Source organism: Archocentrus centrarchus, chromosome 17, assembly GCF_007364275.1.
Source record: "Archocentrus centrarchus isolate MPI-CPG fArcCen1 chromosome 17, fArcCen1, whole genome shotgun sequence".
NCBI classification, from domain to species: domain Eukaryota; kingdom Metazoa; phylum Chordata; class Actinopteri; order Cichliformes; family Cichlidae; genus Archocentrus; species Archocentrus centrarchus.
In genome coordinates, this window is record NC_044362.1 from 20,222,668 (window position 1) to 20,250,058 (window position 27,391).

The 27,391-nt window shown below is 38.0% G+C and overlaps 3 protein-coding genes across 4 annotated transcripts; 1 reads left to right on the plus strand and 2 right to left on the minus strand.

Annotated features, from left to right (window-relative positions):
* Window positions 1-69: 69 nt before the first annotated feature.
* cdk5 (cyclin dependent kinase 5) lies at window positions 70-7,493 on the minus strand. The gene is made up of 12 exons (XM_030752035.1): window positions 7,143-7,493; window positions 6,698-6,786; window positions 6,518-6,585; window positions 6,366-6,426; window positions 6,229-6,285; window positions 5,957-6,052; window positions 5,634-5,708; window positions 4,055-4,151; window positions 3,033-3,102; window positions 2,854-2,914; window positions 2,676-2,756; window positions 70-2,226 (listed from the first exon to the last, which is right to left on the minus strand). Exons 1-12 carry the CDS (start codon window positions 7,177-7,179, stop codon window positions 2,140-2,142), a joined length of 879 nt encoding a protein of 292 aa, XP_030607895.1. The 5' UTR covers window positions 7,180-7,493; the 3' UTR covers window positions 70-2,139.
* Window positions 7,494-9,467: 1,974 nt separating this feature from the next.
* Window positions 9,468-16,630, minus strand: abcb8 (ATP-binding cassette, sub-family B (MDR/TAP), member 8). The gene is made up of 16 exons (XM_030751279.1): window positions 16,428-16,630; window positions 13,747-14,077; window positions 13,485-13,640; window positions 12,888-12,982; window positions 12,676-12,781; window positions 12,391-12,555; window positions 12,003-12,085; window positions 11,796-11,893; window positions 11,588-11,693; window positions 11,472-11,505; window positions 11,221-11,357; window positions 11,035-11,129; window positions 10,822-10,955; window positions 10,577-10,724; window positions 10,244-10,494; window positions 9,468-10,022 (listed from the first exon to the last, which is right to left on the minus strand). The coding sequence occupies exons 1-16, from the start codon at window positions 16,532-16,534 to the stop codon at window positions 9,939-9,941; spliced, it is 2,130 nt and encodes a 709-aa protein (XP_030607139.1). The 5' UTR covers window positions 16,535-16,630; the 3' UTR covers window positions 9,468-9,938.
* A 246-nt stretch (window positions 16,631-16,876) lies between these two features.
* On the plus strand, window positions 16,877-27,391 carry atg9b (autophagy related 9B). Of its 2 annotated transcripts, XM_030751278.1 has the most exons (15): window positions 16,877-17,609; window positions 17,775-17,818; window positions 18,068-18,132; window positions 18,728-18,898; window positions 20,282-20,423; window positions 20,587-21,008; window positions 21,096-21,335; window positions 21,694-21,847; window positions 22,049-22,228; window positions 22,344-22,589; window positions 22,863-23,101; window positions 23,248-23,341; window positions 23,629-23,698; window positions 24,286-24,455; window positions 24,554-27,391. In XM_030751278.1, the coding sequence occupies exons 1-14, from the start codon at window positions 17,501-17,503 to the stop codon at window positions 24,435-24,437; spliced, it is 2,328 nt and encodes a 775-aa protein (XP_030607138.1). In that variant the 5' UTR covers window positions 16,877-17,500; the 3' UTR covers window positions 24,438-24,455; window positions 24,554-27,391. The 2 variants fall into 2 exon arrangements, with proteins under 2 accessions (XP_030607138.1, XP_030607137.1); XM_030751277.1 differs by having other exon boundaries at window positions 20,587-21,335.

Sequence of the window (27,391 nt, forward strand, 5' to 3'; positions counted from 1 at the left end):
AAGTTAAGATCCCCACCCCACTGATGACTGAATAGTCGAGCAGGAAATTCATTTTAAATAAAAGCAAACTTATATTGATGTTGACTTTACTGAATATTGAGTCTTATCAGCTGAAATATACATAAAACATTTGTCCCAAAGTCTACCAGCAACAGCAGAGAGACTAGAAAAAAAGTGCAAAATCCACTCATCATTCAAACTCAGATTTAAGCTGTGTAAAGTAAAATGCCCCGTCAATACAAGTGGATGAGAGAAAACATTTTTGTGTTTTTCATTATAAACTTAACCTATACACACACACACACACACACACACACACACACACACACACACACACAACCTTCAAACATTTTTTAAATCCTAAAAAGAGCCTGCTAAGCACAATAGACTGGAGCATATTTAAATCATTCAAAGAACTTCTGTACTGAATGGAAGTGTGCTACATTTAAAAATAATTAAAAAAAAGCAGACATTTCATCATTAATAAATACATGCATCAATTATTTTTGTTTTACATCAGCAAAAGGAAAATAAACCCCTTTCCTATTAACACAGCTACTTCAAACACAGCTCATTATGGTTGATTTCTATGGGATGAGTAGAAGCACTGTAACAATCGTGAGCAAAATAACACTGCAAGATGTTAACCATGTTAATATAATAAGTAACTAAAATGGAAACAGCTAATGGGGCAAAAACAGTCATTACATGAAAATACAGATTATCAGAGGATTATCTGTTTGTTTTTTTTTCATTTTTACCTTAATCGTTAGGAAAGCATTTGAGAAAAGTGTTAGTATGATGATGATAGAAAAAAAAATAGTGTATCACTAATGGTTCACCAGGCATTAACATATACATGTTGGCCCATTTATTGATAACTGGCTGTAATCCTGTCAGTGTTCAATATATTCTAAAATACTGTTAACTAAACAATTTGAAATAAAAGTATCACAAAGTGCACAAAAGATAAAAACAAAATGAGAAAATAAAAGCCTGAGAAAACAGAAATGATCAGTTAGCCTCCCGTGCTATCCTACCATCTTGTAATTGGCAACTGCAAAATATCAGAAGAACTAAAGTGTGTAGAGCACATGTAGTAGAAACAATCTAATTGTCTCACTATTTTCAACACTGTTGCCAGTAGGTTTTTAATTTGGTACTAGCTGTAGGAAAAAAAAGGAACATTATTCAACAAGTACACTTACAGTTAAGTCTGATTAACAGCTAGCATTATCTAATGAGTAAAAAAAAAAAAAAGAGTAATTAAAGTAATTAAATTTAGCTTTTAACTGGGGGAGTGGTCCCTTTTCCCTTTGATTACTCCCAAATGGCATGTTAACATTCAGAAAGCCCCCGCGGAAATTTTTTGAAAGTCACAGACTTTGATTCTAAAACTCACAGATTAATTAATGCAGCCTAATTGTAAACAGAAGCTCTGTAGCATCACTGGCCTCTGGAATGTTTTAGCAAATATTAAATCAGTAAAAGGTATATTTGATGGCTAACAGGTAAACAGTTGTACACACATGCCACATAGAGTATGAGATCTTTAGAACTTGTGCCACCATTAAATTAGTCTGTCCACACATATCTCAGCCACATGTTTTAATAACCAAATTCAGCTGGTCAATATAGCAACATATATTGTAAACGCTCAAATATAAATATTGGGACTGGCATCCAAACTCCTGTGTAGAAGATAAGACTTTAAATCTGCTTTGGGAGGGAAACAATACATTTACACAGGCTTTTTGAGGGGCAGCTGTACTGTACTGAAATTTTGTGTATCCAAAGTGAATTCACCAAATGAGATTACCACAGATTCTAAGGGCCTTCCTTAATTATGATGTACTGTTTTTGAGCACCATTTTCACAGGTATAAAGTTTATGCAGTCCAACATCGTCCAACATGCGTGCTAATTAACTGGGAAGTGTGTGCATGCCAAATTAAAACAGGCTTTCAACTTAAAAGAAGCTAAGTCCTTGCAGGGACACAAAGACTGTTCCTCACAGAGGCACAACAGAATGAATTGCAGGGGAGGAATTTGCCTTGTTTTGAATTTGTCCTAAAGTCCCAACAGAGAGAGGGGATGGTTGATTCTGGCAGCTGACGTTTAGTGAGAAGCAACTAAGCATTTACGGTGGGCAGAAATCAGCAAAGTAAGGATGCTGTAAGGCCTCTTCTGCAGAGATCCTCTGGACAGGATTGCATTTCAACAGGTTCTGAGTGAGACAGAAGGATACATTTTAAATTCGTGAATAGCAGCATCAGATATCCTGCAGCAAAACATTTAGCTAGATCAATCAATCAAATCTCCAGTCATCAAATTTTTAGAAACACCTCTGATTTGCCTGAACGTTTTAGTATAAAGTATAATATATTAGTATAATATACATTTCTAAATATATTTTTTGAAAAATGGTCCACCGACCCACTTCCAGCACTTTTTGTTTTTTTGTTGCACTTTCAAATAAAAAAACTACTAAAGACAAAAACCTGAAATTTTCACTGTTGATACAAAATATTTAATTATTTTGCAACATTTATTTGTAATGGTAAAGGGATTAGTAGTTCATTTCATGTGACTAGTCTTAGAAGGCATCATTTTAATGTAGCTACTCAGATATTGCACTAATAAGACTTTATTAAGCACAGATGTACTTGAAAGTACCTGAAGTAGATCCCGTCCTGTGCTACTTAATTTAGGGACCACATTCACCAGTGAAGTGGTGGCTGGATACATGGGATATGGCTAAAGGAAGAAAAAGAGTTTGTAAAGAATATAAACAACTCAGTAAAAGCTCAATCCACTGGAGGTTTTACACAAGAAATTACATCAAATAATTTACCTTGTAATCTGGGAGTTTTGTCATTGTCGGCCACTGTTCTTCAGTTGGTGTTCCCAACAATGTACAGAGTGGTTAAAAAGAAACTTAACACTTCTTTTAAGATTTGCTGCTGGTAAATAAGACCCACATACCAAACTGTATATTGTCAGTAATTACTGTATTCAAGTTGAAAAGGATATCTGAAAATTCTTTTCAACTGGTCATCCACATCATTGCCGGGGAATAACGGCCTTCCAGCATTAGCCAGCTCTGAAAAACACGTGGAGTCAAATTAAGACTTAGCATTTGAGACAAACACAAAAAAATCCTAACAAGAAATTCATCCTATAGAGATACTGGCCTCAGCCATTACACTAATGTTAAACACACTCACAAATTTAGTGTAATGCATTTCAAATGTTAATCCCCACAATATGAAAAGATGTACAGTATCAGTCCAAGGACTGGTACTGTAGTTCTAAAAGTATCTACTACTACACCGATCCTCTTTTTTTTTTGGCAACCACAAACATCAGTATTTAGTCTGGTGCTGGATCATTTAGGCATGTGATATATGACTTGCAAGAAATTGAACCCTGTTAGGATTCTTTAACTACTAAACTGGTCAAACTAAATTTCTTTAACAGAACAAACAATGATACACAATAAAATATAAAAAAAAAAATAACACTAATAACTACATGTTTAAAAAAAAAAAAATCTCATCAATGAACAACATGGTGAGCAATGCTAGCTAACTAGGTATCATAACAGTGTATCTGCAGTTGGGAGGGGCTCTGTCACTACATTTAGCAACATTCAAGACATACAGAGGATGAATAAAAGAGAGAAGAGATGCTCCAAAATAACATGTGATAAAAACAGGAGCTGTGGATGCAGTATGGAAGAAAAAAATGAAGCAACGTTAACCAACCTAAACCCACTTATTCCAAAGTAATACCTTTTTTTTTTTTTTTAATGGTTACCTGCTCACTCTGTGAGCTAAACTGCCACCCACAGACGTAATAATAATATAACTACCAGAATATTAAAAAAAACAAACAAAAAAATAATAATTTTGGGTCATACTGCCTAGCACTAAATTAGTAGGATGAGTTGTTAAGTTTTATTAATTCTAACTGTATTCAGTTTACACTAGATGACAAAGCAAAGTTTAAAAATAAACACCAACTTATATCCTCCTTTGAGTCCACAAACAGACCTGCAAATATGCATCCAGCAGACCACATATCGATAGAGGTAGAATAAAGTTTAGCTCCAAACAGCACGTCCGGAGGCCGATACCACAATGTCACCACCTACAACCAAATCAAAGCAAAATATAAGAGTAAGATCAGCCACACTAATTACCAAACTAATGATAACATAACTGTTCTGCAGAATGATGGTTTTCTGAGGTGGGTTTTATACTTTGCAATAATATCACAAAGAACTTATATTGGCAGCACTGTCACTAATACTGACTGGCACATTTAAATCTGTCTCTGGTTTCCACTACAAGCTGTTAGCATTTTAACAAGCTGCTGCTTTGTCAGACACTCGTTTTCCAAGGACTTATGAAAATGAGTTGTCTGGAGTGTACTGCAAGAGTAAAATCAAATGCAATTATAGAAAAGGTCCACTTCTCAGAGCAAACGTGTGGGCTGGCTGCAAGTAACTATGCTTCAACTTAAAAATTGCAAAAGTTCACTTTAGTACAGATGTTAATTATGTGACTGCCTGCAACAGAACAATTACCAGCTTGGCTTTTTTATAAAACTTACATTTGCAGCGTTTCCAACTAGAATAGCATTTCATGTTTTTTTTCAACTAAAATTGCATTTCATTGGCAAAATAAATAAATAAAATACAGTGCTGTTAAGTCTTTGCCTCTTAAATGTGTTAAAACTGTCTTTTATATGGATTAGGATTGCTGATAAAAAATTTTTTTTTAAATCCCTATACTCTGTTCATGCTGCATGTACTAGATACAGTATGTCGATGTAATGTGAAACAACTGTGGGAGTCACAGAGTGATACAGCCTCTCAAATGAAACAATGTTACTTTAAACTCTCAATGCATCAAACTCTGTTCCCCTCTAGGTTTTCTGTTTATTACATTTGCAGATCAGCGGTGTCACCCTGGGTCAACTTCCCCCACCCCCACGAGAATTGCTTGCTGGGCCCTTAGATCAGCCTATCTAAGCCTCGCCTGTCATTTCTCTCAGAGTTTCAGCAATAACAAAAATCAAACACCCTCTAAACCACATGCCGAGGCATGCTTCACTCCATTTCATCATTAATTAAACAAATTAACTTCAAGATAAAAGAAACAAACTGAAGCCTTCAACTGTGTGCGCACATAATGAGAAAGTTGAAGGGAATGTTTCCTAGTTAAATGTTAATACTGTGGCATATTTTAGCTTCCTTTTATATTTAGTTCTTGAGGACATTTAGGTCATGTCAGTGCACTTCTCAAACAAAGCCTAGAAGCTTTCATTGTACTCATGTGGTTTTTATTTCAAAACTAAGAAAATGTGTTTCATCATAGGACTGTGGACCATTTATCTTGGATACCAATCCTTCTTGCAAACCCAGGCTATAAGTCTTCATACACCATTAATTTGAACAACATAAAAAAATTGTTTTAAAAAACTCAAGGAAAGGCTCATAAATAAGTCCCTCACTTGTCACTTTAAAATACAGAATGTGCCAAAAAATATGCTACTTCACACTGGTCACAGGTTTAACTGGAAGCATTCAGTTATTAGTACCTTCTGCATTAATGATGTACAACCTACCTCTGCTGAGTAACACCTCACAGGAATGCCAAATGCTCGAGCCAACCCAAAGTCAGCCAGCTTCAACTCCCCGTTCTGCAGACAGAAAAACAAATTCTTATAAAGAAAACACTGATACACTAAGAAGCTGCAGTCCTCAAATCAATGCATTTCACACAGCGTGTTATTGATAAGCTCTTTTATGCTGACTTTCACAAAGAAAATAAGTCTGTGTGCATCACACTTGGTTTTAACATTATAGAAACAGTATACTGCTGGAGCCCACACAATAATGAATGTTTAACAACCACCAAGTCGAGGTCCTAATGTACCTAAGCACTCACTCTGTTGATGAGGAGATTCTGCGGCTTCAGATCTCTATGAAGAACATTTCGACTGTGACAGAACGCAAGGCCTTTTAACAGTTGGTACATGAATGACTGCAGAGGAAAGCAAACAGTGGACACGGAAGAGTTAACAATATGCAGTTAATTCCAAATTTCAAAGCATGTAAATGGTAATCAGAGCTTAAACACAAAGCTGTCTACTGCAATATAAAGCACTTTAAAGCAGGCAGGTTCTCTTAGTTTAAATGCTCTTCACGTTTACATCTCACCTTCACAGTTTCAGGATCTAGATCCCCATTGCAGCTGTCAAAATACTTCTTCAAATCCTGCAGCCCATAGGAGACACACATTAGCCTTAGAAGGTACACATTAGGACATAGTTGGTCTAAGGGGATGACCATCTCACCTGATCACAGTATTCAAAAACCAAGGTTAACTTCTTGTCACTGTGCAAAACATCATGTAGTCTAAAGAAAGACAAAATAGTTTTCTGTTGCAGTTTGTTGACATCAGGATTAAATGCAAATAGGAGGCATTTAGCTCATCTGTCAAATTTACCTGACAATGTTTTTATGTTTCAATTCCTTCAGAAGACAAATTTCTCTCAGAGCAGAACTTGGCACCCCCTAAAATAATGATGATGATGATAAGAAGAAAAATAGCCTGCATTTAGCACTAGCCGGCTAACAACTCGCTAACAAACACTGTGACTATCACATTATTTTATAAAGAACAAACCTCGTCGTCGTCATCCAACCTGACTCTTTTCAAAGCCACAATTTCGTGGGTTTCTCTGTTTTTAGCCTTGAAAACGGTCCCATACGTACCTACGGAGCAAACGATATTCATTTAAACCACAGATCCCGATGAATGGGCACAGCTAAGGGTTCCTAATATTAGTTAGCTACATACCCGCCATTAGCTAGCGTTAATACAGTAAAAAGTGTGAGATAGAAATCCTCTGGCTGATCTTGTTACTGTTGCGAGTAAAAACTCACAAATTTGCTTGCATGTGTTAACTGGGGCATTAATTAACATAGCCATATTGCTTACAGACTAGCTAACTTTAGCCAGCCCTCGACCTGCATGAATGCTAGATTAGCATGCTAGGCTAATTAATATTAACATTGCCCCAAAAAACAAAACAAACAAACAAAAAAAAAAAAAAACGTGTGAAACTTACCCTCCCCGATTTTTTCAAGCTTTTCATATTTCTGCATGTTTGTCCAGTGAAGCCAGCCTTGAACACGCTAGCAAACCAAGGACTGACAAAACCCCACACTGGGGTAAAAAGATGTTATTGTAGCTAGTGTTAGCTTAAATCTGCCTGCACTTGCTGCTCCTCTTCGGATTGTAGCCGAGTATGTCTTGTCATCTGCAGGCGGAACCACGAATTAAAGCAACCTGAAAACTAACCAGCTATGATGCTACTTTAGTAAGTAGTATTTAGTCTTTAGAAGACATGCTTTAAGAAAATGTTGTAAGTAATTGTCCCATAATAGCCTTCTCTTTAAAGTTGGCTCATTCAGAGATATGTTACTGGAGACAAAGTGATATCTGAACATGGTAGTGTCTCAGATGTGATTCCCTTACTTAAGCGATCATTTCTAATGTAATCTCAAAGTGCAGACGGATTCTAGGAAGCTGCGACTGTTAATTTCTTAAGTGCGTTTCCCATATCGCCTAATATATGTGTTTAGTGGTGTAAACACAACCTTAAAGTGATATAAATTTTACCTCCTTTCATGGTGTGCTCAGCAAATAAGCCCATTATACAGTTAATAAATACTGATGGCCATTGTTCCCTATTATGCAAGAATATGCCAGCACATACAGCTGCACCGATAATTTGTTGGAGCCACAATTTTGCCTCTGCACAGCGCCAGTGGATTTTAAACCAATTAGCATGAAGTGCAGACTTTCAAGGGGTTTTGCAAACTTTTGCATTGACAGTTTAAGAATAATAGCCAGTTTTATACAGAGTCTCAAAATGAATTTAACAATTGACTGACAAGCTGTATCATGGCCAGGTGAGGTCCGTTCCCCTGTTATTTCATGACAAGTGAAGCAGACATGTGTATACTTGATCCAAAGTTTTGAATTTATATTTTACTTTAGCTTTTCAGTGTAATTTTAAACACCAGACCCAAAGAGATGTCAGTGCAAGTGAAGGAGGTCACCATTGGGCTGCAAAAGGAAACAAATCAGAGATAGTGAAAATTTAATAGTGGCCAATTTGTTTTGTTCTCAAAAAGAATGAATGCAGTGGCTAGCTCAGCAACACCAAATGTCATGAAAGATCACAGAAGATAACTAAAGTGCATGACAGAATTATTTCCATGGTTAACAACTTCACAACATCCAACCACATCAAGAACACTCATGAGGTGGTAGGTGTATCATTGTCAAAGTCTTATAATCAAGGGCACCTTTGTGAATTGAAAAATAGAGGGTTTACAACAAAATGCAAACCACTGGTTACATGAGCAGGAAGTTCAGATTAGAGTTTACCAGAAAACATCTACACAGTTCTGCAAAAGAAATTCCTTGGTTATTTGAAACCAAGATTAACATGTAGCAGAATGATGGAGAAAGTACAGCGAAGGAGAGAAACAGTTTATGATTTGAAGGATACCACATTATCTGTCAAATACTGTGGAGGCAATGTCATGGCATGACATGTATGGCTGCTAGTAGAACTGGGTCATTAGTCTTTATTTATGACGTGACTGTTGATAGAAGTAGTAGTATGAATTGTGAAGTGCAAAGTCTGCACTCTCAATCAGATTCAGCCAAATGCTGCAAAATTGATCAGATAGTGCTTCACAATACAAATGGATAATGAAACAAAGCAAACTGCAGAAGCAACTCAAGGGTTTCTCAAGGCAAAGAAATGGGATATTCTTCACCTAATCTCAACTCAACAGAGTATGTTTTTCAATTATTAAATACAAAAGTGAAGGCAGAAAGACTCACAAACAAGCAGCAACTGGAGGAGGCTGCAGTAAAGGCCTAACACAGCATTTGGTGATGTCCAAGGATTTTCATACAAGTATTATAATAGACCTTATATTTAAAATTATGTTTGTCCAATTAATTTTGAGCCTCTGAAAATGGGGGACTATATTTAATAATGGCTGTAATTCCTAAACAGTTAAAGCAAATTTTTAAAAAAACTCTTTGAATCAAAGTTGAAAGTCAGATTTAAAATCCACTGTGATGGTGTACAGAGGCCAAACTACAAACATGGTGTCTTTGGGCCTAACTTTAGTCTGTTCAGAGAAGCACAGGGGACACATAAAATAAAACATAAAAATTAAAGTCATATGCTCTCAAATTCTTTTATGTAGGGTTATGCAATTCTTCTCTGTAGGGTTGAATGGTGGCTTTTAAGTTTCTCCTTTCTACCTGGTCTTTCTCAATAGATTCAAATGAATTAAAATATTTGAATTGTATTTAATAAAACCATATATACAAAGGTAGATCTCAGCTTTAAGGAAGGATGGGCCCAAAACAGTAATTCATTCCCAGGTGTCAGATCATAAAGAGTTTAATTTTAGGATGTCAGTACCTCTCATTAACAAGGGTCTGTGTTTAGTTTCTTACATATTTATGACAAAAAAAAAAAACTGTTTATTGTCATTCACAAAGGGTTAAAAAACATTTTACTTTCATCAAAAGTAATTTTAATAATTTTTCTAGCATATTATTTATGGTTCTGTCAGTGACATTAGAAATAACAATGTCCCATTTAAGTTAAAGACCATACAGTAGTCTAATTTGTTTCATCACAGGCTAATCCACATTGGTCCACTTGTTCATATATATATTTGTAAGTTGCCATAAAACTAGTCAGAGAGCTGGTAAATTTACATTACATTTGAAATAATTCATTGTTCATACATGTCTTCCCTATGCATTTCATAATAAACATGATTATACAGTACTGTATATCTACTGTAAACAAATGTGGGCGTGTTTATTTTTGCCCCTCAGCTCTTTGCCTGCGGATCAGATCAAAATAAAATCCTCCTTTGCTCAGCAGCTCCACATGTGTCCCAGCCTTTAAAGGACAGAAAAAGCTGTTAGATATAATTAAAAATGATATAACACAATCATTTCAACAAAGGATCTACCAGTATTTCCATTTGCATTACTGAATGCTGAATTAAGTCAGTTATATTAAGTACTTCTTTAAACTTGATAGCTAGACTAATAAATTAGCCGGGGGATTTAAATGGAGGTAAAAGTACCTCCATGTCTCTCGATACTCAGCCTTCTCACCTCCACAATACGGCCATTGCTCATGACACAGATCAGGTCAGCCCCTTGGATGGTGCTTAATCTGTGGGCGATGATGAGCACAGTGCGACCCCTTGTGGCCCTGTCCAGAGCCTCCTGCACCACTCGCTCTGATTCTGCATCCAGAGCACTTGTGGCTTCGTCCAGCACCAGGATACTGGGGTTCTTGATCAAGGCGCGTGCAATGGCAATGCGCTGTTTCTGGCCACCTGATAATGTCACACCTCGCTCACCTGGGTTTAAAAATCTGGAGTTTAGAATTAGTATGCTACACCATTTCTAAACAGTAGCGAAAGCTTAAATGGGAGCACATACCGACCACGGTGTTATAGCCATCTGGGAAACCTGTAATGAAGCCATGAGCATTGGCTTGCTTTGCTGCATTAATGACCTCAGCATCTGTTGCCTCAGGCTTCCCAAAGCGGATGTTCTCCATGATAGATGATCCAAACAAAACTGGCTCCTAAAAACAAAGGAAAAAAAAAAAGTGAAAATTGAAGTTAGGAAGTAATAGTTTATTAAACTGAACAGCTACTCATAAAATAATGTGCAGCCTTGACCTGATTGATGAATCCAATAACTTGGCCCCTGAGCCAGGAAAGGTCGAGCGTTCGAATGTCGAGCCCGTCCAACATGATTACACCACTGGTAGGATCATAAAAACGCTCCAGCAGGGATGCCACTGTGGACTTTCCTACAGGGTTAAACATTTATGAGGTGACCCAACATTGTTTGAATGTCACACAGTTGCTGAATAAAATATCAGAAATTACCTCCGCCAGATTCTCCAACAATGGCAACTGTTTTACACGGGGGTAGTGTCAAATTGAACCTCTTCAAGACTTGATGACCAGGTCTTGTTGGATAACTAGAAACATATATTATATACTCTTATGTCTGTGCTCAGTTATACTTCTAAACTTGTATTTACTTTGGAACTGAATTAAGAAGATTTAAACCTGAACGAGATGTTTAGAAAGTCTACTCTTCCCGTCAGTGAATGGTACGGGATGCGTCCTCCTCCAGACAGGGGAATAGTAGGCTGCAAAGCAAGGTATTCAAAAACCCGAGCCCCAGAGCTTATTCCTCTCACCACCTGTGGCAAATGTTAGAGATTGGCAGCAAAATATTTCAGACATCTACATATGCTCACATAATGTATTGCTACAGTTTGAATTCCAGCTGGCAGATTACTGCAGTTTTTACTTACCTGACCGAAAAGGATGGAGATACTGGCCAAAGACCTGAGAATAAAATGAAATCAGCAGTTTTTGAAACAGATAAGTGTAAAAGATCAATCGTTGTGGAGCACGTTGTGTGTTTTACCTTTGAACAGTCTGAGAAGCAACCAAGAAAGACATGAGGTCTCCAGGAGACATTTCATTGCTTGAAATTAAAGTCCCTCCAGCAAAAATCGTTCCAAGGACAATGCCTGTTTTAACGCGACAGAAAAAAACATTAGCATAACAGAAGAGATGCAGTACCGGCCTGTTAAACTGTGTGTCCACTGATTAACAATGTAAAACACACTTACAGTTCAGGGCAATGTTTGACAATCCTTGGAAAATGGCAATCCCAGTACCGAGATTTTCATTCATTTCACATGATTTGTCAACTTCATATGCATATAACCTGTGTAAAAAAAGATAAGGGAACTGAAAACATCTCATCTCTGACATAAATCTACTGCTTTTCTGAAAGTACAAAGGGTATAAGAATATCAAAAAACACTCTCACTTACTGGAGCTCTCGTTCCTCCATCGCAAAGGCTTTTACTGTGCGCACATTACCAAGTGCCTCATCTGCCACCCCTGTCGCTTTTGCCACCGTACATTACACAACATTAAGTAAAAACACAGACAGCAAATTATACAAATGTTGTAAATAATAGCTATTCCGGTGCTTTTTATTGGTTATTTTGAGCGCCAGTGGCATATCTAACAAATTAAGCACTGTTGCACACATTTATATTTTACTGCTTGAGACTCACATTTTAAAATAGAAGTTAAGACACTGTTAAGAAACTTGAGATGTTAACATCTGCTGGCAGTAATTAGAACAGATCTATAATATATTAAGATAGCTACTGTATGTTTATACATATATGAAATATAACATGCATACTACACCACCTGCTCTTGAGCCAAGCGGGACAGTCTGCGAAGGAATGAGCCAATGAGAGCACCTGCTCCCACGAGACAGGGGAGGACGATTACTGTCAAACCTGTGAGTTTTGGAGAAATGACATAGAGAGAGACAAAACATCCGACTGTCTGTGTAATACTCCGTAGACCCTGAAAACATATTAAAAAAAAAAAAAAGTGCAAAAAATAAGAATCAGAAGACTAAAAGCTGAAAGTCTTTAGCAACAAAATCAGCACGCAGTGACTGCTGGATTGTTCTTGTGTTAATACCTGAGAAATAACCAATTTAAAGGATGACTTGAACTCCTGAATGTCAGCAGTCAAACGATTCACCAGCTGTCCAGTTTTATTGGCATCAAAGAAAGCCACATCTTGCCTGAATAAAATAAATGAATAAATACTTACAGACCCAACTATACATAACATTGATTTATTGTAGACATATACTTTCTTCCTCTGTGTCAGTGTTTTGGAAAATGTACCTCAGTAAGGATGCAAAAAGGGTCTTTCTCATGTCTGCTGCCACTCTCTCCCCCACCCTCGAGAGCAGGATAATATACCCACTTGTCAGCAGGCCCTGCACAAAGGAGGCTATCAATTAGCAATTAAACAGACGATTTTCATTGGATGCATGTTTTCTGAGTGGCAGTACATGGAACAGATCATGAAGATGTTTAGTGAAAATGGGGACTATTGCCCAGGAATTTTTATTTTGTGTGTGTGTGTGTGTGTGTGTGTGTGTGTGTGTGTGTGTGTGTGTGTGTGTGTGTGTGTGTGTGTGTGTGTGTGTGTGTGTGTGTGTGTGTGTGTATATATATATATATATATATACAGTGAGATCTGTGAGTACCAAATTAGTAAGTCAAAAGAAAATGTATTGTATACACTTAGAAAACAATTTAATATAGTTCACTGAAAACACACTAACTATAGCCTTAGATTGACTGCATTATAAAGCAAAATTATTATCATGTTGATAATTACCAACTTCACAAATGCCGTATTTATTTTCTGCTTGACGCATGTTGACATGGTGAGACATGAAGTTGTGCATCCACTTAGATTTCATGTGTACTCACCTGGATACCATACAGTCCAAGTAATTTCAGGGCTGGACCTCTTATCTCGTGGACATAATTCCCAGTATGCTCCCTCAGGTAGCGTGCCACAACATTTACCAGATCACCAAGCATCAAGGGGATTTGAATGTTCAAGACAGCTGCACCAAAAGCGAGCTGAAAAGAGAAATCATCCATTTTAAACGATTAGCACAAATGCCCTGACTGGCTGAAACATTTTACTTCACTGACACTGCTGATGAATAAACTGATTCAAGCTTACCACAACAGCAGCGACAAGAGCGAACAGCTGAGGTTTTACAAATTCCCACAGGACATGCCATTTGAACTCAGGCACTGGGTTTTTGGCTACAGCTTCCACAGGGGCATTGTTATTCACATCTGCCTTACAGTGAGCTACAGGGCAAAACAGTCGCGCTGAAACAGTAAGTACTGCTGGTCCCAGGATAAACTTCAAAGCTACTCCCGGGGGTTTGGATGTCCTGGTGGTGGACTGACGGACAGCTCTCCGAGTCAGGCTCCAAATGCGACTGACAGCACCGCCACGCTGCTGTGAGGAGCTGAATGCATTAGACCCTGGGGATGTATACCACCTGGAGACACAGCAGAACAGGAATACAATTGGGGAATCAAAATCATGAAGGTTTTGCATTGCTAATGTAACAAAACCAAGGCTTCTTAAATTAAAAAAACAAACAAAAAAAAAACAGGTATCAAGTGTGCACAGTTCAGACTGTTCTGAATTATGGCAATAACGAGCAATTGTGGTTACATAAACCTGCCCATTATCAACTAATTAATTTTAATGAATCCTTTGTCTGCATCAAAGTTGAGCCACACTAGGTAGTAGTGTAGCCCAACTGAAACTAAGTTTTTGTTTAATATTTTATATTTTTAATTGATAACTTCTTATTGAAATATACATACTTCCTTCTCTTCATTTAATAAAAAAAGTCATAAGTCAAAAACATAAAACAAACCAAAAGAAAATAACAAAAAAAAAAAGAAGAAATCAGGCAAGCAATGTTCACAAGTATTTAACAATATCCATGAAGTTTATACTGTGAACTGTAATCACAGCTAAACAGAGGAAAGAAGTAACAGCAGGACAAAAAACAGTTTTCCTGCTCCCAACTACTCCTCAACTCCCGTTTCCACAAAATCCTCCCCATGAATGCTCTTAAATAAACATGAGATGTAATTCAAGGGATTTAAAATACATTTAAACTTTCAAATAGCAGATTAAAGGGTGCTAGTTCTTTTCAAATTCCCTAAGTTTGTCCTTAAGAATAAATCTAATTCACTCTAAGTGCAAAGTCTCAGCTGAATTTTGCAGTAAGTTATTCTTTCTTCTTCCAAAATAAAAGTGCTTCTTAGCAGTAAGAAGTCCATAAGACAAAAAAAAAGGTGTCTCCAAAATTCCTTTGATTATCTTAGAATAATTAAAATTAGGTCAGGTTTTATCACAAGCACCATTATCCAAAATATAATTTTTAAGGTCCATACAACTTTTTGTTTTTTAAAGATGTTATTTATATTTTAGACAATAATATTTAAATAATATTTAAAAACAAAAACACATAAGGCCAAACTACATAAACATGAGACTGTTTTTAAATTACTTTATAACTAGCCCAGTATGACCATTTATTGTCAGTTATAGTATCTGTAAATAGCAGATTTGCTCTAGTGAGTAGGGATCAATGTGCTTGAAACATTACACACTACCGAGGTGAAATCCATAGGTACAATAGGAATTCTGCAAGTGTTGATTTTTTTTTTCATAGACAGAATTTCTTGCTTGACAACAACATAAGCAATTAATCTAATTATTCAAATTTAGTAAAAACGGTTTCAATATATTACTTTTTTCAGTTAAGCATTTGTGTTTTGGTATTTTGAGAGATTTACCTGATGGCCCCCACATTATTTTATGGTTTTTTTTTTCCAAGTTAAAAAGAAAAATCATTTTGAAGATGAAATTGTTGTTAAAATTTCTGTCCATGGATAATCAATAATGTTTTTTTCTGTTGCAATCTAGATTATAGGGTCAAATACATGTGCATATCCCAGCTCTGTAAAGATGTACTCTCCAGTGGTGGAAAGTAACAGTAAATGTATTTTTTATTTAGGTCTTATTAAAATCTTTTACTTATGGAAGCCCATTTCTGCCACTGAAAATAAATAAATTGCCCGGCAGCGCCAAGTCAAAATTTCAAACTGTATATTTTTTCTCTTTTTCAGTGGCGGCACCAAGGAACAATTGATTTTGATGGTGATCCGAATCACGAGCTGGATCCAGGATTTTGTAAAAGGATTCTTTATCATTGTGAGATAGGAACAATATTCACATATTTGCATCTAACCTTATGAGGATAAGTCAAAATCTAATAAAAAGAATTAGGGTGTCTAGTTACTTGTGTAATTTAACTTAATGCTACCCTACTTTATATATTTAGTTATGGAAATCTGAAATTAATCTATCTGCATGAACAGGTTGTCTTTGGGAGGTTTTAATTGGCCTTTGCAAAGGGGCCAAACAGCAACACAGAGTCCAGGAGCAGTCTGCATGGGATTTGACAAAGAATAAGCACAGGACCAACATATTCTTCTCTCTACACTAAATTAAGACATCATTCAGTTATATTACTTTAATGCTGCTTGTTTGCTAGCTTATCATTAAGAATAACTCATTAGCATGACATTTAAACAAGGGCAAAGTTACAAACAAAAATTGGTGTGTACTTTAAAATACTGTTTTGCTTTGATTTTTACTGTCGCCGTACTACTTTTTCTGAGGGAAAAGATCTAAATACTCCTGCCACAGCTGAGAAAATCAAAGTAGGCCAAGAGTGCCAGGGATGATACCAAGCATATGGGATTATACAACTGGTACAGGTCGGCTGTCACTGGCTAAAGTAGCTACCGGTCACTTTAACCTACCGTGAAAACTTCCTCAAATCTGCACTTTTACTGCACCGGCAGTGCAACGACAATGACCGCAGTGGTGCAGCAGTGATGTTTGCTCTACAACTGAGCAACTGAAGCATGCTTTATTCCTTTTCTTTCAATGATAATAAACTCATAAGGTTAAAATAATCGTTAAGCTCTACAATAATCCAGCGGGACCCTGCAGGCTACCATGTTGATACTCTCCCAGAATGCATTTCCGCAAGAACGAGAGGACTTTTGCTTTAATTTAACAGTTGTTTTTGTGAAACTCACCAGCAAGTTGAGCAATGTTTTACTTTACAGAAGACATTTGAAGCTATCCGGACGACAATGAAAGAAAAACAGCAAAATAAATCTTTCTTTGGGAAATTGCTTTAAAAAAAACTACAATTGCTATCCGGAAATGGCGTGCGTGTAATCAGAAGTGACGTCAAAGTCGTTTTGTTGACATTTGTTAGCGAAAGACAAAAACAGTGCACACGCACAGGTTGGTGTATTTTTGGAAATCAAGTAACGGACCTCGGGGCCGCGTGAAGACGGCCGTGTTGTAATTTAAACGAAGTTGTGTGTGATAAACGAGCTCTGGTGAAGAGGTGGACTTTGAGTTGCAAACACTAAAAAACAGGATCAGGATCAGCAGATGAACCGAGAGCAGACGGGAACAAAACAAACCGTGTCACCCTGACTACACGACTGGCTGAATCATTCACAGGCTAGCCAGCCACCGCAGTCATTTGGCTCAGGTAGAAATCTTTTATAAACGTAAGCGACGCTCGTTACTGAGTCTACAGTAGCTTGGTACGCTGAATTTTTAACTCCAGCGCAGCATTTTACTTGTCGTCATGGTCGTGTAGGGTTACACAAGCTCTGTCCGTTAGAGTAGCAGCTTAGCAGGCTAATGTTAGCTGTAGCTGCTCCCCTTTCTTCTTGGAACGCTTGAGCTGCTAAGTAGTTGTGAGCTGCAGGATGTAGCTGTGGTTGCAAGTCTGCTTGCGTTTCGTATAGTGTTTACTACAAGTAGCTCGTAAGTTGCCGGGAGGTTGACCTGAAGAATGTGAAGCACAATGGCCAACTTTGAAGCTTACCAGGAGTATCAAAGAATTGATGACTTTGAGGAGGACTCACCACCAGGGGAGGAGGATTTACTGCTGCACGTGCCCGAAGGCCTAAAAGGTAAACATATCATTGTTGTTTAAGTTAAACAAGTGGTTTCCTAATATATGTTGAACTTTTGTACCTGGCGAATATAATAAGGCTGGACATCTGAAAGCAAATGATACAACAAAGTAAGAGTTGTATGGGACTAATTGTTTTCTAATGGTCTCGTTTTTGTTTCAGACTCATGGCACCATATCAAGAACCTGGATAACTTCTTCACAAGGATATCCTTTCAAACGCTCTGAACAAACTGGTTCAGGCAGAATAATTAATTTCCATATAGTTTGAATGCCACTGTCGTTTATTCTACTTCTCCTGCTATGGGATCAATTCTTTAGATATCACTTAGCACTAAAGATTGTCATTGCTTCACTGGACAATCAGTGTACTTACAGTGAATGTCCATACACTTTCATATCTATTGCCTTCTTGTTGTAATGCTGTTTTAAATTTTCCTTAACAGTGCTGTTTACATCTATCATTTCCATCAGAAAAATGGCTTTGCCTGTATGATAATGTCCGAATTCTTTGAGCTTGCGTAAGTATTGACTTGTACAGAAATACTCTGTTGAGATGTCTAAAAGATGCAGCATGATATAAGGTGATATATGTTGTATGCAAAACATTAAGTTGAGATTAGTTTGCAGTTCAAAGAGAATGTTTGTTTTCAATAAGACTTTGGCCTCATGTATGTGACTGGGAGTTAAGCGTACACCACGTTTCAACAACAGCAGCTGTACATACATTTCTTTTGAAGCAATTCCCTCTCTAAATACTAACATTTTGTACTAAAAAAAAAAAAAAGACATTTCCTCTGTTAGAACTTATTCTGTTAGGATTAATCCCTTCACCAGGCCACTGTGTTAGTTGTGTCTTTTATATTCCTGTTGATTGTACTGTTGCCATACCTGTACAACATTTGTTATTCCTGGTATTTGTCTGAATCTAGCCAGAATAGGCAGTCTTCCTTAACTACACTGTTATACATTGATTACTTGTCAGACTTCTTATTTATGACCTAATTATTAGCAGTCAAACACTGTTGCTTGTATTTAAACCGTTCAGGTTTTATTTTGTTTTTACCTTCATTAAGTATGAAACTATCTTTTTTTTTTTTAATCTCACCCTCACAGTCAGCTTTTGTTTGTTGTCACATTCACAACGTTCCTTGTCAACTGCGTGGAATACGATGTCCTGTTTGCCAATCGAGCAGTCAACCATACAGGGCCAGTCCAGAACCCTTTGGACCGGAACAAAGTCACACTGCCAGATGCCATCCTACCAAGTCAGCAGTGCACTGCGAGGTAACAATGTTTAATATTACAATCCTACAGACAGCTTTAGGTGTCTGTAGGAGATTTTTCTTTTTTTCCGGTGGGGTCAAGATGAGTTGACTTAATCTGACAGTGTACAGGCACATAAAATCATGTCTGATGTGCACATTCTCTCATTCCAGGAAGTTTGATTAGACACTTTGTTCTCAAGCAGAGTCCAGGATTAGAGACAGGCCTTTAGAGAGATGTCATTTGTCCGACTTAATAAAGCAATTACACTTTCACACGGAATTTCTTTTTGGGCTGTATATGATGTGGCTCACACTGCAAGATACAGTCACATACTCTGAGGGGGAGCATTTTTAGCTGTACCCCACATTTCCTCATTTAATCTGGAAACCTCTTAGAACTCACTTGTATTTGTAATGCTACGCAATCGCTCTTAGTCATTTTATTAACTGTCAGCACTGTAAAACATTTTTATTGAGAATTTATTCCTATTCATGTTGTTGTTAGTTGTGATGGGGTGATCTCAGTGGGAAACATATTAAGCAATTGCTAGAGAGAAGTCAACTAGATATGTTTTTTTTAAATGATCAAAACACAAAAGGTGTATTAAGGTTGATTTATGTGTTTCATTCAGTTTATTTCATTCTCAGTTTTGTTGTTTATTTCACCCTGTGATTGGTAGCTTCCAGCTGCAACATTTCTGCAATTCATGGTTAGTTAGAGGGATGTGCTTGTGCTGGGAGCTCAGCCTGGCTTTGGAGAACAGGGCGATGTAATTGATAGCTATGGTGAGGTACAGCTAGCCAACCGAGATGCTGACAGCTTGGCTGGGACAGCGAGCTGACTACCACATGACACCTCGCAAGCTGGCTACAGGCAACAGCCCCCCCCCCCCCCCTCCTGTGTTGTAATTCTTTTTTCTTTTTTTTTTTAATGTGTACTTGTAGCCTAGACTCAGCTTGACTACAGCTCAATAGTTGTTTATATCAAAGTCAGTGACGTCCGGCTGCTTGGAATTCTAATTTGGGAACAACTTGTCCCACAGTTTAAACCCTCTCTGTCCTCTTCATACCCCATATCTGATGTCCCTTATAAAGCAGCTTTAGAACATGCCTGGACTGAAAACACGATTGTAATTTGTTTAGTAAATCTGAATGTGACCTCATAAAAAGCTTTTACAATTGCACTGATATTTGCTAATGTTTGTTTAGACACGTGGGAATATTAAGGAGTTTCCTTAATTTCAGCATATAATGAGCATTTTTCTGTAAATCTTCTGATATGTTTAAATACAGCTGTGAATAACTGTTGTTTTGTTTGGGTGGGGGGTTGTTGTTGTGTTCTCTATATGTATAAATTTACACAAAGTCAGACATGTTTGAAAGGAGCTTTTTTTTTTTTAAGGATTCAAGAAAACACCTGGATCATATTCCTTCTCATCATGGCTGCCATATTCTGGATCTATCGTCTTGTTAAGGTCATTTGCAATTTTTTGAACTACTGGGAGATCAGGCAGTTCTACATCAAAGCACTGAAAATCAGAATGGTGAGTGCGCCACCTACTGGAGACCAGTATTAAGGTCATTCAAACCAATCTTTTGACCCATGCTCATTGTTATAAAGAGATATGATGAGTCTTAGTGATTTAAGTTGTGGCTTTGCCTCACTATCTGTGGGTTTACGTGGCATTCCTTGTCTCTTTCTCCCAGGATGAACTATGCAACTACACATGGCAGGAAGTCCAGGACCGGCTAATCAGCCTGCAGAGGGAACAGCAAATGTGCATTCACAAGAAAGAGCTGACAGAACTTGACATCTATCACCGTATCCTGCGTTTTAAGAACTACATGGTGGCCATGATAAACAAATCCCTGCTGCCGGTGCACCTGCAGCTCCCCCTGCTGGGCAATGTGGTCTTTCTAACCCAGGGCCTGAAATACAACTTTGAGCTCATCCTTTTCTGGGGCCCTGGCTCACTCTTTCAGAATAAGTGGAACCTGCACCCCAAGTACAAGCGCAGTGGAAACCGCCTGGAGCTCGCCCAGCAGCTCAGCAGGGTCATCCTCCTGATGGGTTTGGCCAATTTGCTGCTATGTCCCTTCATCCTAGTGTGGCAGGTGCTCTATGCGTTCTTCAGCTATACAGAAGTGATCCGCAGAGAACCTGGAAGCCTGGGCGCACGTCGCTGGTCCCTGTACGGTCGTTTGTACCTGCGTCACTTCAATGAGCTGGACCACGAGCTGCACGGACGTTTGGGTCGCGGCTATAAACCCACTTCCAAATACATGAACTCATTCACATCACCACTGTTGACTGTGATTGCAAAGAACATTGCCTTCTTCTCGGGCTCAGTGCTGGCTGTTCTCATTGTACTTACAGTTTATGATGAGGATGTTCTGACAGTGCAGCACATTCTGACTGCTATCACTGTGCTGGGGGTGACTATAACTATCGCGAGGTGAGTCCTCAAAGTAATGCCACCCAGTCAGTCGTGTAAAACATAACACTTGCTGTTCCTTTCATGATATGCAGCCAGCTATAATAATTACTATTACATTATATGTATGCATTTTTATTTAATTAATTTTTTAATTTTTTTTAAACATGTTGTGATGAAAGTTAATTGCAAAGAAAGTCATCCTTCAAATAGCGTACATTAAAAATATGGGCAAATATTAGGCATCTGTCATCAGATACTACATCTGAATGTTTAACTTTTCTATGATAAAGCTATTCTCTTTTCCTTATTCATTTGTCTCATACGTACAGGTAATGCACAGCTATAATGCTGACATTTTGTACCTCTCCCATGCCAGGTCTTTCATCCCAGACGAGCATATGGTATGGTGTCCAGAACAGCTGCTGCAGTGTGTGCTGGCACACATTCACTACATGCCAGACCACTGGAGGGGCAACGCTAACAAGAGCGAGACCCGTGACGAGGTGGCACAGCTGTTCCAGTACAAAGCGGTGAGAAATGCAGAAATTCAGCAGATAGGAACGCGTTTGTCACGCTCAAATCAGACTGTCAGACTGAAATTATGTATTTGTCCTGGCTTTGATGATGGCTTTTAAGCTAGAACCTGGGTCATGCTAAGACTTTCAGATCAGTCACAGTGATATTTGACTTTATTTCGAGCCCGTGATTCATGTTATCTCTGTTCAAATCAGGTGTTCATCTTGGAGGAATTGCTCAGTCCTATTGTCACACCCTTCATTCTTATCTTCCTCCTGAGAAACAAGTCTCTAGAAATCATCGACTTCTTCAGGAACTTCACTGTGGAGGTCGTTGGAGTTGGTGACATCTGTTCCTTTGCACAGATGGACATCAGACGCCATGGAAACCCAACAGTAAGACCCATTCCTTTTTTAATGGCAGGACTTAAGCTGATGCCTCATTGAATGCTGTGAAAACACAAGACAAATGAAAAATTGTATATATTTATTTATTTATTTTTTTTTCTAGTGGCTATCAGAAGGACAGACAGAGGCGTCTGTATACCAACAGGCTGAGAACGGCAAGACGGAGCTGTCCCTCATGCATTTCACCATCAAGAATCCACGCTGGCAGCCCCCTCAGGAGAGCTCAGTGTTTATCAGCCATTTAAAGGAGAAGGTGCATCACGATGCACAGGGCGGCCCCTCCACCCAGCTGCTGCTCTCGGAGGTTCCTCTCTGCACCTCGTTGCAGTCCAACGAGTCTGGCACTGGGGTAGGAACCCTGTCAATAAGATAAGCAGCAGGAACTAGTTATTTGATAAAAAAAAAATTGTTATTTTTCATAATCTCATTGAGGTTTTATTTAGATAACTTACCACTAGAAATTTAAATGATCATACAAATATTTTCCCTATAAATACTTAATGCCTAAACTACTGCTAATAGTTTGAAGAAAATAATATTCCTAAACAAATATAGTGCCAGAATTTCCATTTTTATTCACTTTTTAAAAAAAAAAAAAAATCTTCTGACGTGTTGTTTCCAGGCTGATAATCTTTTGGCCAGTGTCCTGGCTCACCCCATTATAACTGCATCTGGACTACAAGGGCGAGACCATCGTCTCATCCCACCAAGCACTGCTGCGTCTGCTGCAGCCAGCGTTCTCGCCTCTTTGTCCACGTCCCAGCTCGCACATACCAGTCGTGGCCGTTCACATGGCCTCCTGCCCTCCTCCGTCCACCCTGAGACCACAATGTACCACAGTGAGCGCACTGTCATTGACAGGTATTTTCCAACATTACATTTTTATACTCCAGTATTAAGCTTATTTATATTAAACTATGCTGTATCCGACATAGCTTTTGTTAAACAAACATTTAAATAAATCCAAATGCTTATTAGAAGCTCTGGTGAATGTCTTTCTTTCTCAGTATGTCTAACAGTGACTCTCGCATCCGGAGCAATGCACTGCAGTCAGAGTTTGCCTCAGCCGAGATGAGTCTCCATGCCATCTACATGCATGAGGTAGTTTCCTCTCTATGAACTGTAGCCTCATATCTATGTTTTTATGTCCCTTTTCCACAAAGTTTTAAGTGATGCGTTTGTACATGCGTGCTGCATAAACTTAGAGAGTTTCACTTTGGTTCCCTCATGTATGACAGCAGCTTCAGTTCATGTTACAGAAGGTATTACAGATTTGATACTCAAAAGGCATATTTTGGGCCAGAGTAACACTTTTTAGTATCTTCTGTGTTACCCATCAGTTTAGCGCTCCCTTTCCGCTGCACGCTGACAACTGTTTGTCTCTTCAGCTCCACCAGCAGAGCTCCCACCCACAGAGATCTTCAGGCCAGTGGCATCATCCTGTGCACGCACACACCGGTAAATGAAAGTACTGATATTTGAAAACCTGCTATCTTTAATTCAGCCAAGGAGTGTGAATATTAGCATGAAAATGATAGACTATAGACTTAGAAATATTTTTGGTGTTAATCCCAAATCAAAGGAATGTGACAGAAATGCTTGTTGTGCTGAAATCAAGGTTATGACCTAGATCTCCAGAGCTATTAATGATATTAGATATATTTAAAAATTTGTGCTTTAATGTTTGTCCAACTTGGTTACACAACCAAAACTGCAGTGATAACGTGTCACGTAACAGTGGAACAACTGGAAACATAAACTCAGTGAGAGCAGATTTCTTAACTGAAGTTAAATGAACAATAACCAGTGAAAAATATGTAGTGTATTGTAACTGAAATGTGGTTTGTCTTTTAAGTAAATCATGTGTTCACAAAGTGATCCTTAAGATGTTAAGGGTTAAAGCATGTTCTTGAACTATGTTAATTTTGCCAGGGGAGGGGCTCTTGAAAGCACAGGTTATAGCTGATTAAATCTATGCTTAAAATTAGAGGTGGGGAAACACTGTTATTACAAATCCTTCCCTTTTATATCCTCATTGCCTTCAGGTTTCCAGGCACATGGTGGCCTAGGTTCCAGCGTTTCTGCGCCCACCACTGTCCATCTTGGTGGCTGGCAAGAGGTAGAAGAAGAGGATGAAGATGATCAGGAGATTAATAGTGGATCCACTCCAAAACAGGGCACTGGGCGTAGTTGTTGAAGTGCCTTTTGTCATAAGGTATATGGTCTCATTTCAATGCTTTGGGGTTCTGCATTTTGGGGCATTGCTTCTTAAAGCTACAATGCCGTGATCATTTCTCTTTTCCTTTTTTGTAGTGTTTACATTTTACTTTCTACAATGAACATTGTGGCCTTAGATGATCTTCATGGAGAATTTAGCGTGGACCTTTAATACACCATTCAGCATTTTTTTTTAGGAAGGACTCATTGAATAACCACAGTCTCTGCACCTCTGCGCCTCATCCTGTCATATCAGGCAGACTATGGCATCAGGGAAACCATATGTCTTCCGTCCATGTCATCACAGTTTTATTGTCAACTTGTAGAAAATGCATCTGAAGCTCATATCACAGAAAGAACGATGGAGTTTAGTGTAATCGTAGGATCACTGTGTGACGGTGGGTATGGGCGATTTTTATTGTGAAATGCAAAAGGTTCATTACAACTTCTGCCGTGCACAAATGGAGTATTTGAGCATCACAGGGTATTTCAGTGCATTCTGAAGCTTTGCACAGAATAGTGTCTCAATCTGTGCCACAGCACGAAGACTGCAAATTGTATCTTGGCTGCCTGAACAATTTCAATCATAGGGGGGGTGGGGGTGGGGCATTTCAGAGTTGTGCTATTTGACTCTTGTAAAATGTAAATATACTTTTGCATCTTACTTGTTTTTTCAAAGGTCACATTATTACTACTAGACCCAATCCCTGAAAATTACACCAAGTATTGAAATGATTAAAAAAGCTCACTATACAGTAGCCGTACTACTAAAGCACCATGTGGGGGATTTATTCAGGCTAAGGGTACACATGGTTTGATGCTGCTGTTTGCATTTAGTGGTCCTAAATGCAGATTTTGTTCAGTGTTAATATTTCTGCAGCTCATTTATCAAGACATTTGCTTTTCTTTGAAAGCAGAACTGAATTAATGGGCTCTAAGTACACTTGGCATAGAAATCCCAATGCAGATAGAAGATGTAATTTAAATCTATTTAAGCTGGACACAGTCAGCTTTATGCCTTAACACCTATATAAAAACATGTATTTAAATCCTGGTTTTCCGCATTACCTCAGTAGTGGAGGAGACAAACAAATACACCAATCAATACCTCTGTAGTGTATTTACTCTTGTATAAATATTTATTATACATGTGGTGTTTTTTTCCATTCTAGAGGTGCATCTTTTGACTGCATTTTGATTTTAATGGCAGGTGTAGGTGGAAAAACCATTTGCTGTCGTTGTTCTGGTGAGTCAGGCAGGACAGGTGGATTTTTTTTAAAGAACAAAACAGTGTGGTGTTGTTTTTTTGTTTTTTTTTTCAAATACTTCATGTGCATGTTACCATTTTGTGTGCTTTCCCCCAAATTGAGTATATAAAAATGGAACTTCACCATAAGGGCTGATTTCAGAGTGTGTGCTGTTGCTTGTGCATCATTGAGTTTCAAGACACAAGGACAGCAGTTCTGCTCAGACATGATTTTTCCAAAGTAAGAGCATTAGGAGAAAAAGAAGAGTTAGCTTTAGGAATATTTATTGCCCATCTTTCCCCACATATTTGATACAGGTATGTATATATTATTTATTTGGGGCAAAAAATTGTTTCATTTTGTCAATTATTACTTACAAAAGCTTTTATTCTTATGAATGAAGGTGGTGTGTGTGTCCCCTCTTAAAAGTTTTTTTTTTTTTTTAAATAATTTATATATTAATGCCATGCCTAGCTGCATGTTGGCGAATGCAATTTACCCCTGAAATTAACTGGGACTAAATCTTGTTGTTGATCTAGTGAAGATAATATCAACATATTTTTATTGCATTCTGCAAAGAGTAGACAACAGGAATAGAAACCCAACCCTCCACTGCTGTAAGATTTCAGTGTGTCTTTACCCTCTCGTGTGTTTAGAAGCTGTTTCACTCTTAAGCTGAGTGTACATGTGTCTGTGGAGGGAATGCATTTTAACACCTGTGTAATTATGGTAACACTTTTGCACTGATTGAAAAGCATTTTTGTGTGTGTGTGTGTGTGTTTACTTGCATCCTGATTGAACTTTGTAGATCAGCATCACATCAGCCTGTATTGTATTGACATTTGTCCTCAGTAGACAATAAGGAAACACTGTGGCCAATCACATAAGGTTTTTTTGGGTTTTTTTTCGGCCTCTGGTCAGTAAATGTTTGCCTGTTTATTTGCCTGTTTATTCCAGATGAGGTGAGTTTATGTTGTAGAGACACTGGAACTCAGCTTTGTGCACAGAGTTTTGATAGTCTCCACATTTACACGCCATGGTAGCGTCTGATGTTAGTCATTTTATTATAAGCAGTGCCTTGGTAATAAGGATTAGCATTTGCTCTTTTTAGACGTCGTCTCATGTTATAACCATCAGATTTGCTTTCACAGATTTACCAGCACATGGGGTGTACAGTATTTTTTATTTGTGTCATTGTGTATAGCATCAAGTATGTAGTGAAACTGTGGATGTGGCTTGTTAACTGACTGGCAGTGCACTTCTTCTTGTCTGGGATTGCACTGTCTTTAACGTCCTAAAGAAGCAGGAGCATGCCTTGTAATTGGCAGTATCATCTTGGCCAACCCTCTCATACTATGGTTTCTTATCCACTATAGACCAGTCAGAGGATCACAGTGACTGGAACAAGGTGCTATGTTTTCATCCTGAAATGGTGAATTTTTTTTTTTTTTTTTTGGGTTACAAAAGTTTGTCTGTTTTGTTCTGTATATTGAGCAACATTAGCTGAATTATCAAACATGCCAAAAGAACTTGTTTTCAGCACAGCTTTAAAATATGTGTTGTTTTCAGTGAGTAAATAGAGAGGCAAATAAATCTAATTTTGAGTGTATTTAATCGTTCTGTGTGTGGTTGATTATGTAATGTTTATTTAAAATAAAAAAATAAAATTGAATTTTCTTTGTTTTGA

What these genes read in the sequence shown, in the direction of transcription:
- cdk5 (XM_030752035.1), bottom strand. Translation starts at nt 7,179, where the DNA reads ATGCAGAAATATGAAAAGCTTGAAAAAATCGGGGAGG. An exon ending in AAACATAAAAACATTGTCAG is followed by an intron (nt 6,427 to 6,517) that starts GTAAATTTGACA and finishes GTCTTTCTTTAG; the next exon opens with ACTACATGATGTTTTGCACA. An exon ending in CAGTTGAAAAGAATTTTCAG is followed by an intron (nt 2,915 to 3,032) that starts ATATCCTTTTCA and finishes ACCACTCTGTAC; the next exon opens with ATTGTTGGGAACACCAACTG.
- abcb8 (XM_030751279.1), bottom strand. Translation starts at nt 16,534, where the DNA reads ATGCTTCAGTTGCTCAGTTGTAGAGCAAACATCACTGCTGCACCACTG. An exon ending in GCTTGGCTCAAGAGCAGGTG is followed by an intron (nt 12,086 to 12,390) that starts GTGTAGTATGCA and finishes TAATGTACGGTG; the next exon opens with GCAAAAGCGACAGGGGTGGC. An exon ending in TTTCTAAACATCTCGTTCAG is followed by an intron (nt 11,130 to 11,220) that starts GTTTAAATCTTC and finishes ATATGTTTCTAG; the next exon opens with TTATCCAACAAGACCTGGTC.
- atg9b (XM_030751277.1), top strand. Translation starts at nt 17,501, where the DNA reads ATGGCCAACTTTGAAGCTTACCAGGAGTATCAAAGAATTGATGACTTT. An exon ending in AGCTGTTCCAGTACAAAGCG is followed by an intron (nt 21,848 to 22,048) that starts GTGAGAAATGCA and finishes TGTTCAAATCAG; the next exon opens with GTGTTCATCTTGGAGGAATT. An exon ending in ATGCCATCTACATGCATGAG is followed by an intron (nt 23,342 to 23,628) that starts GTAGTTTCCTCT and finishes TTGTCTCTTCAG; the next exon opens with CTCCACCAGCAGAGCTCCCA.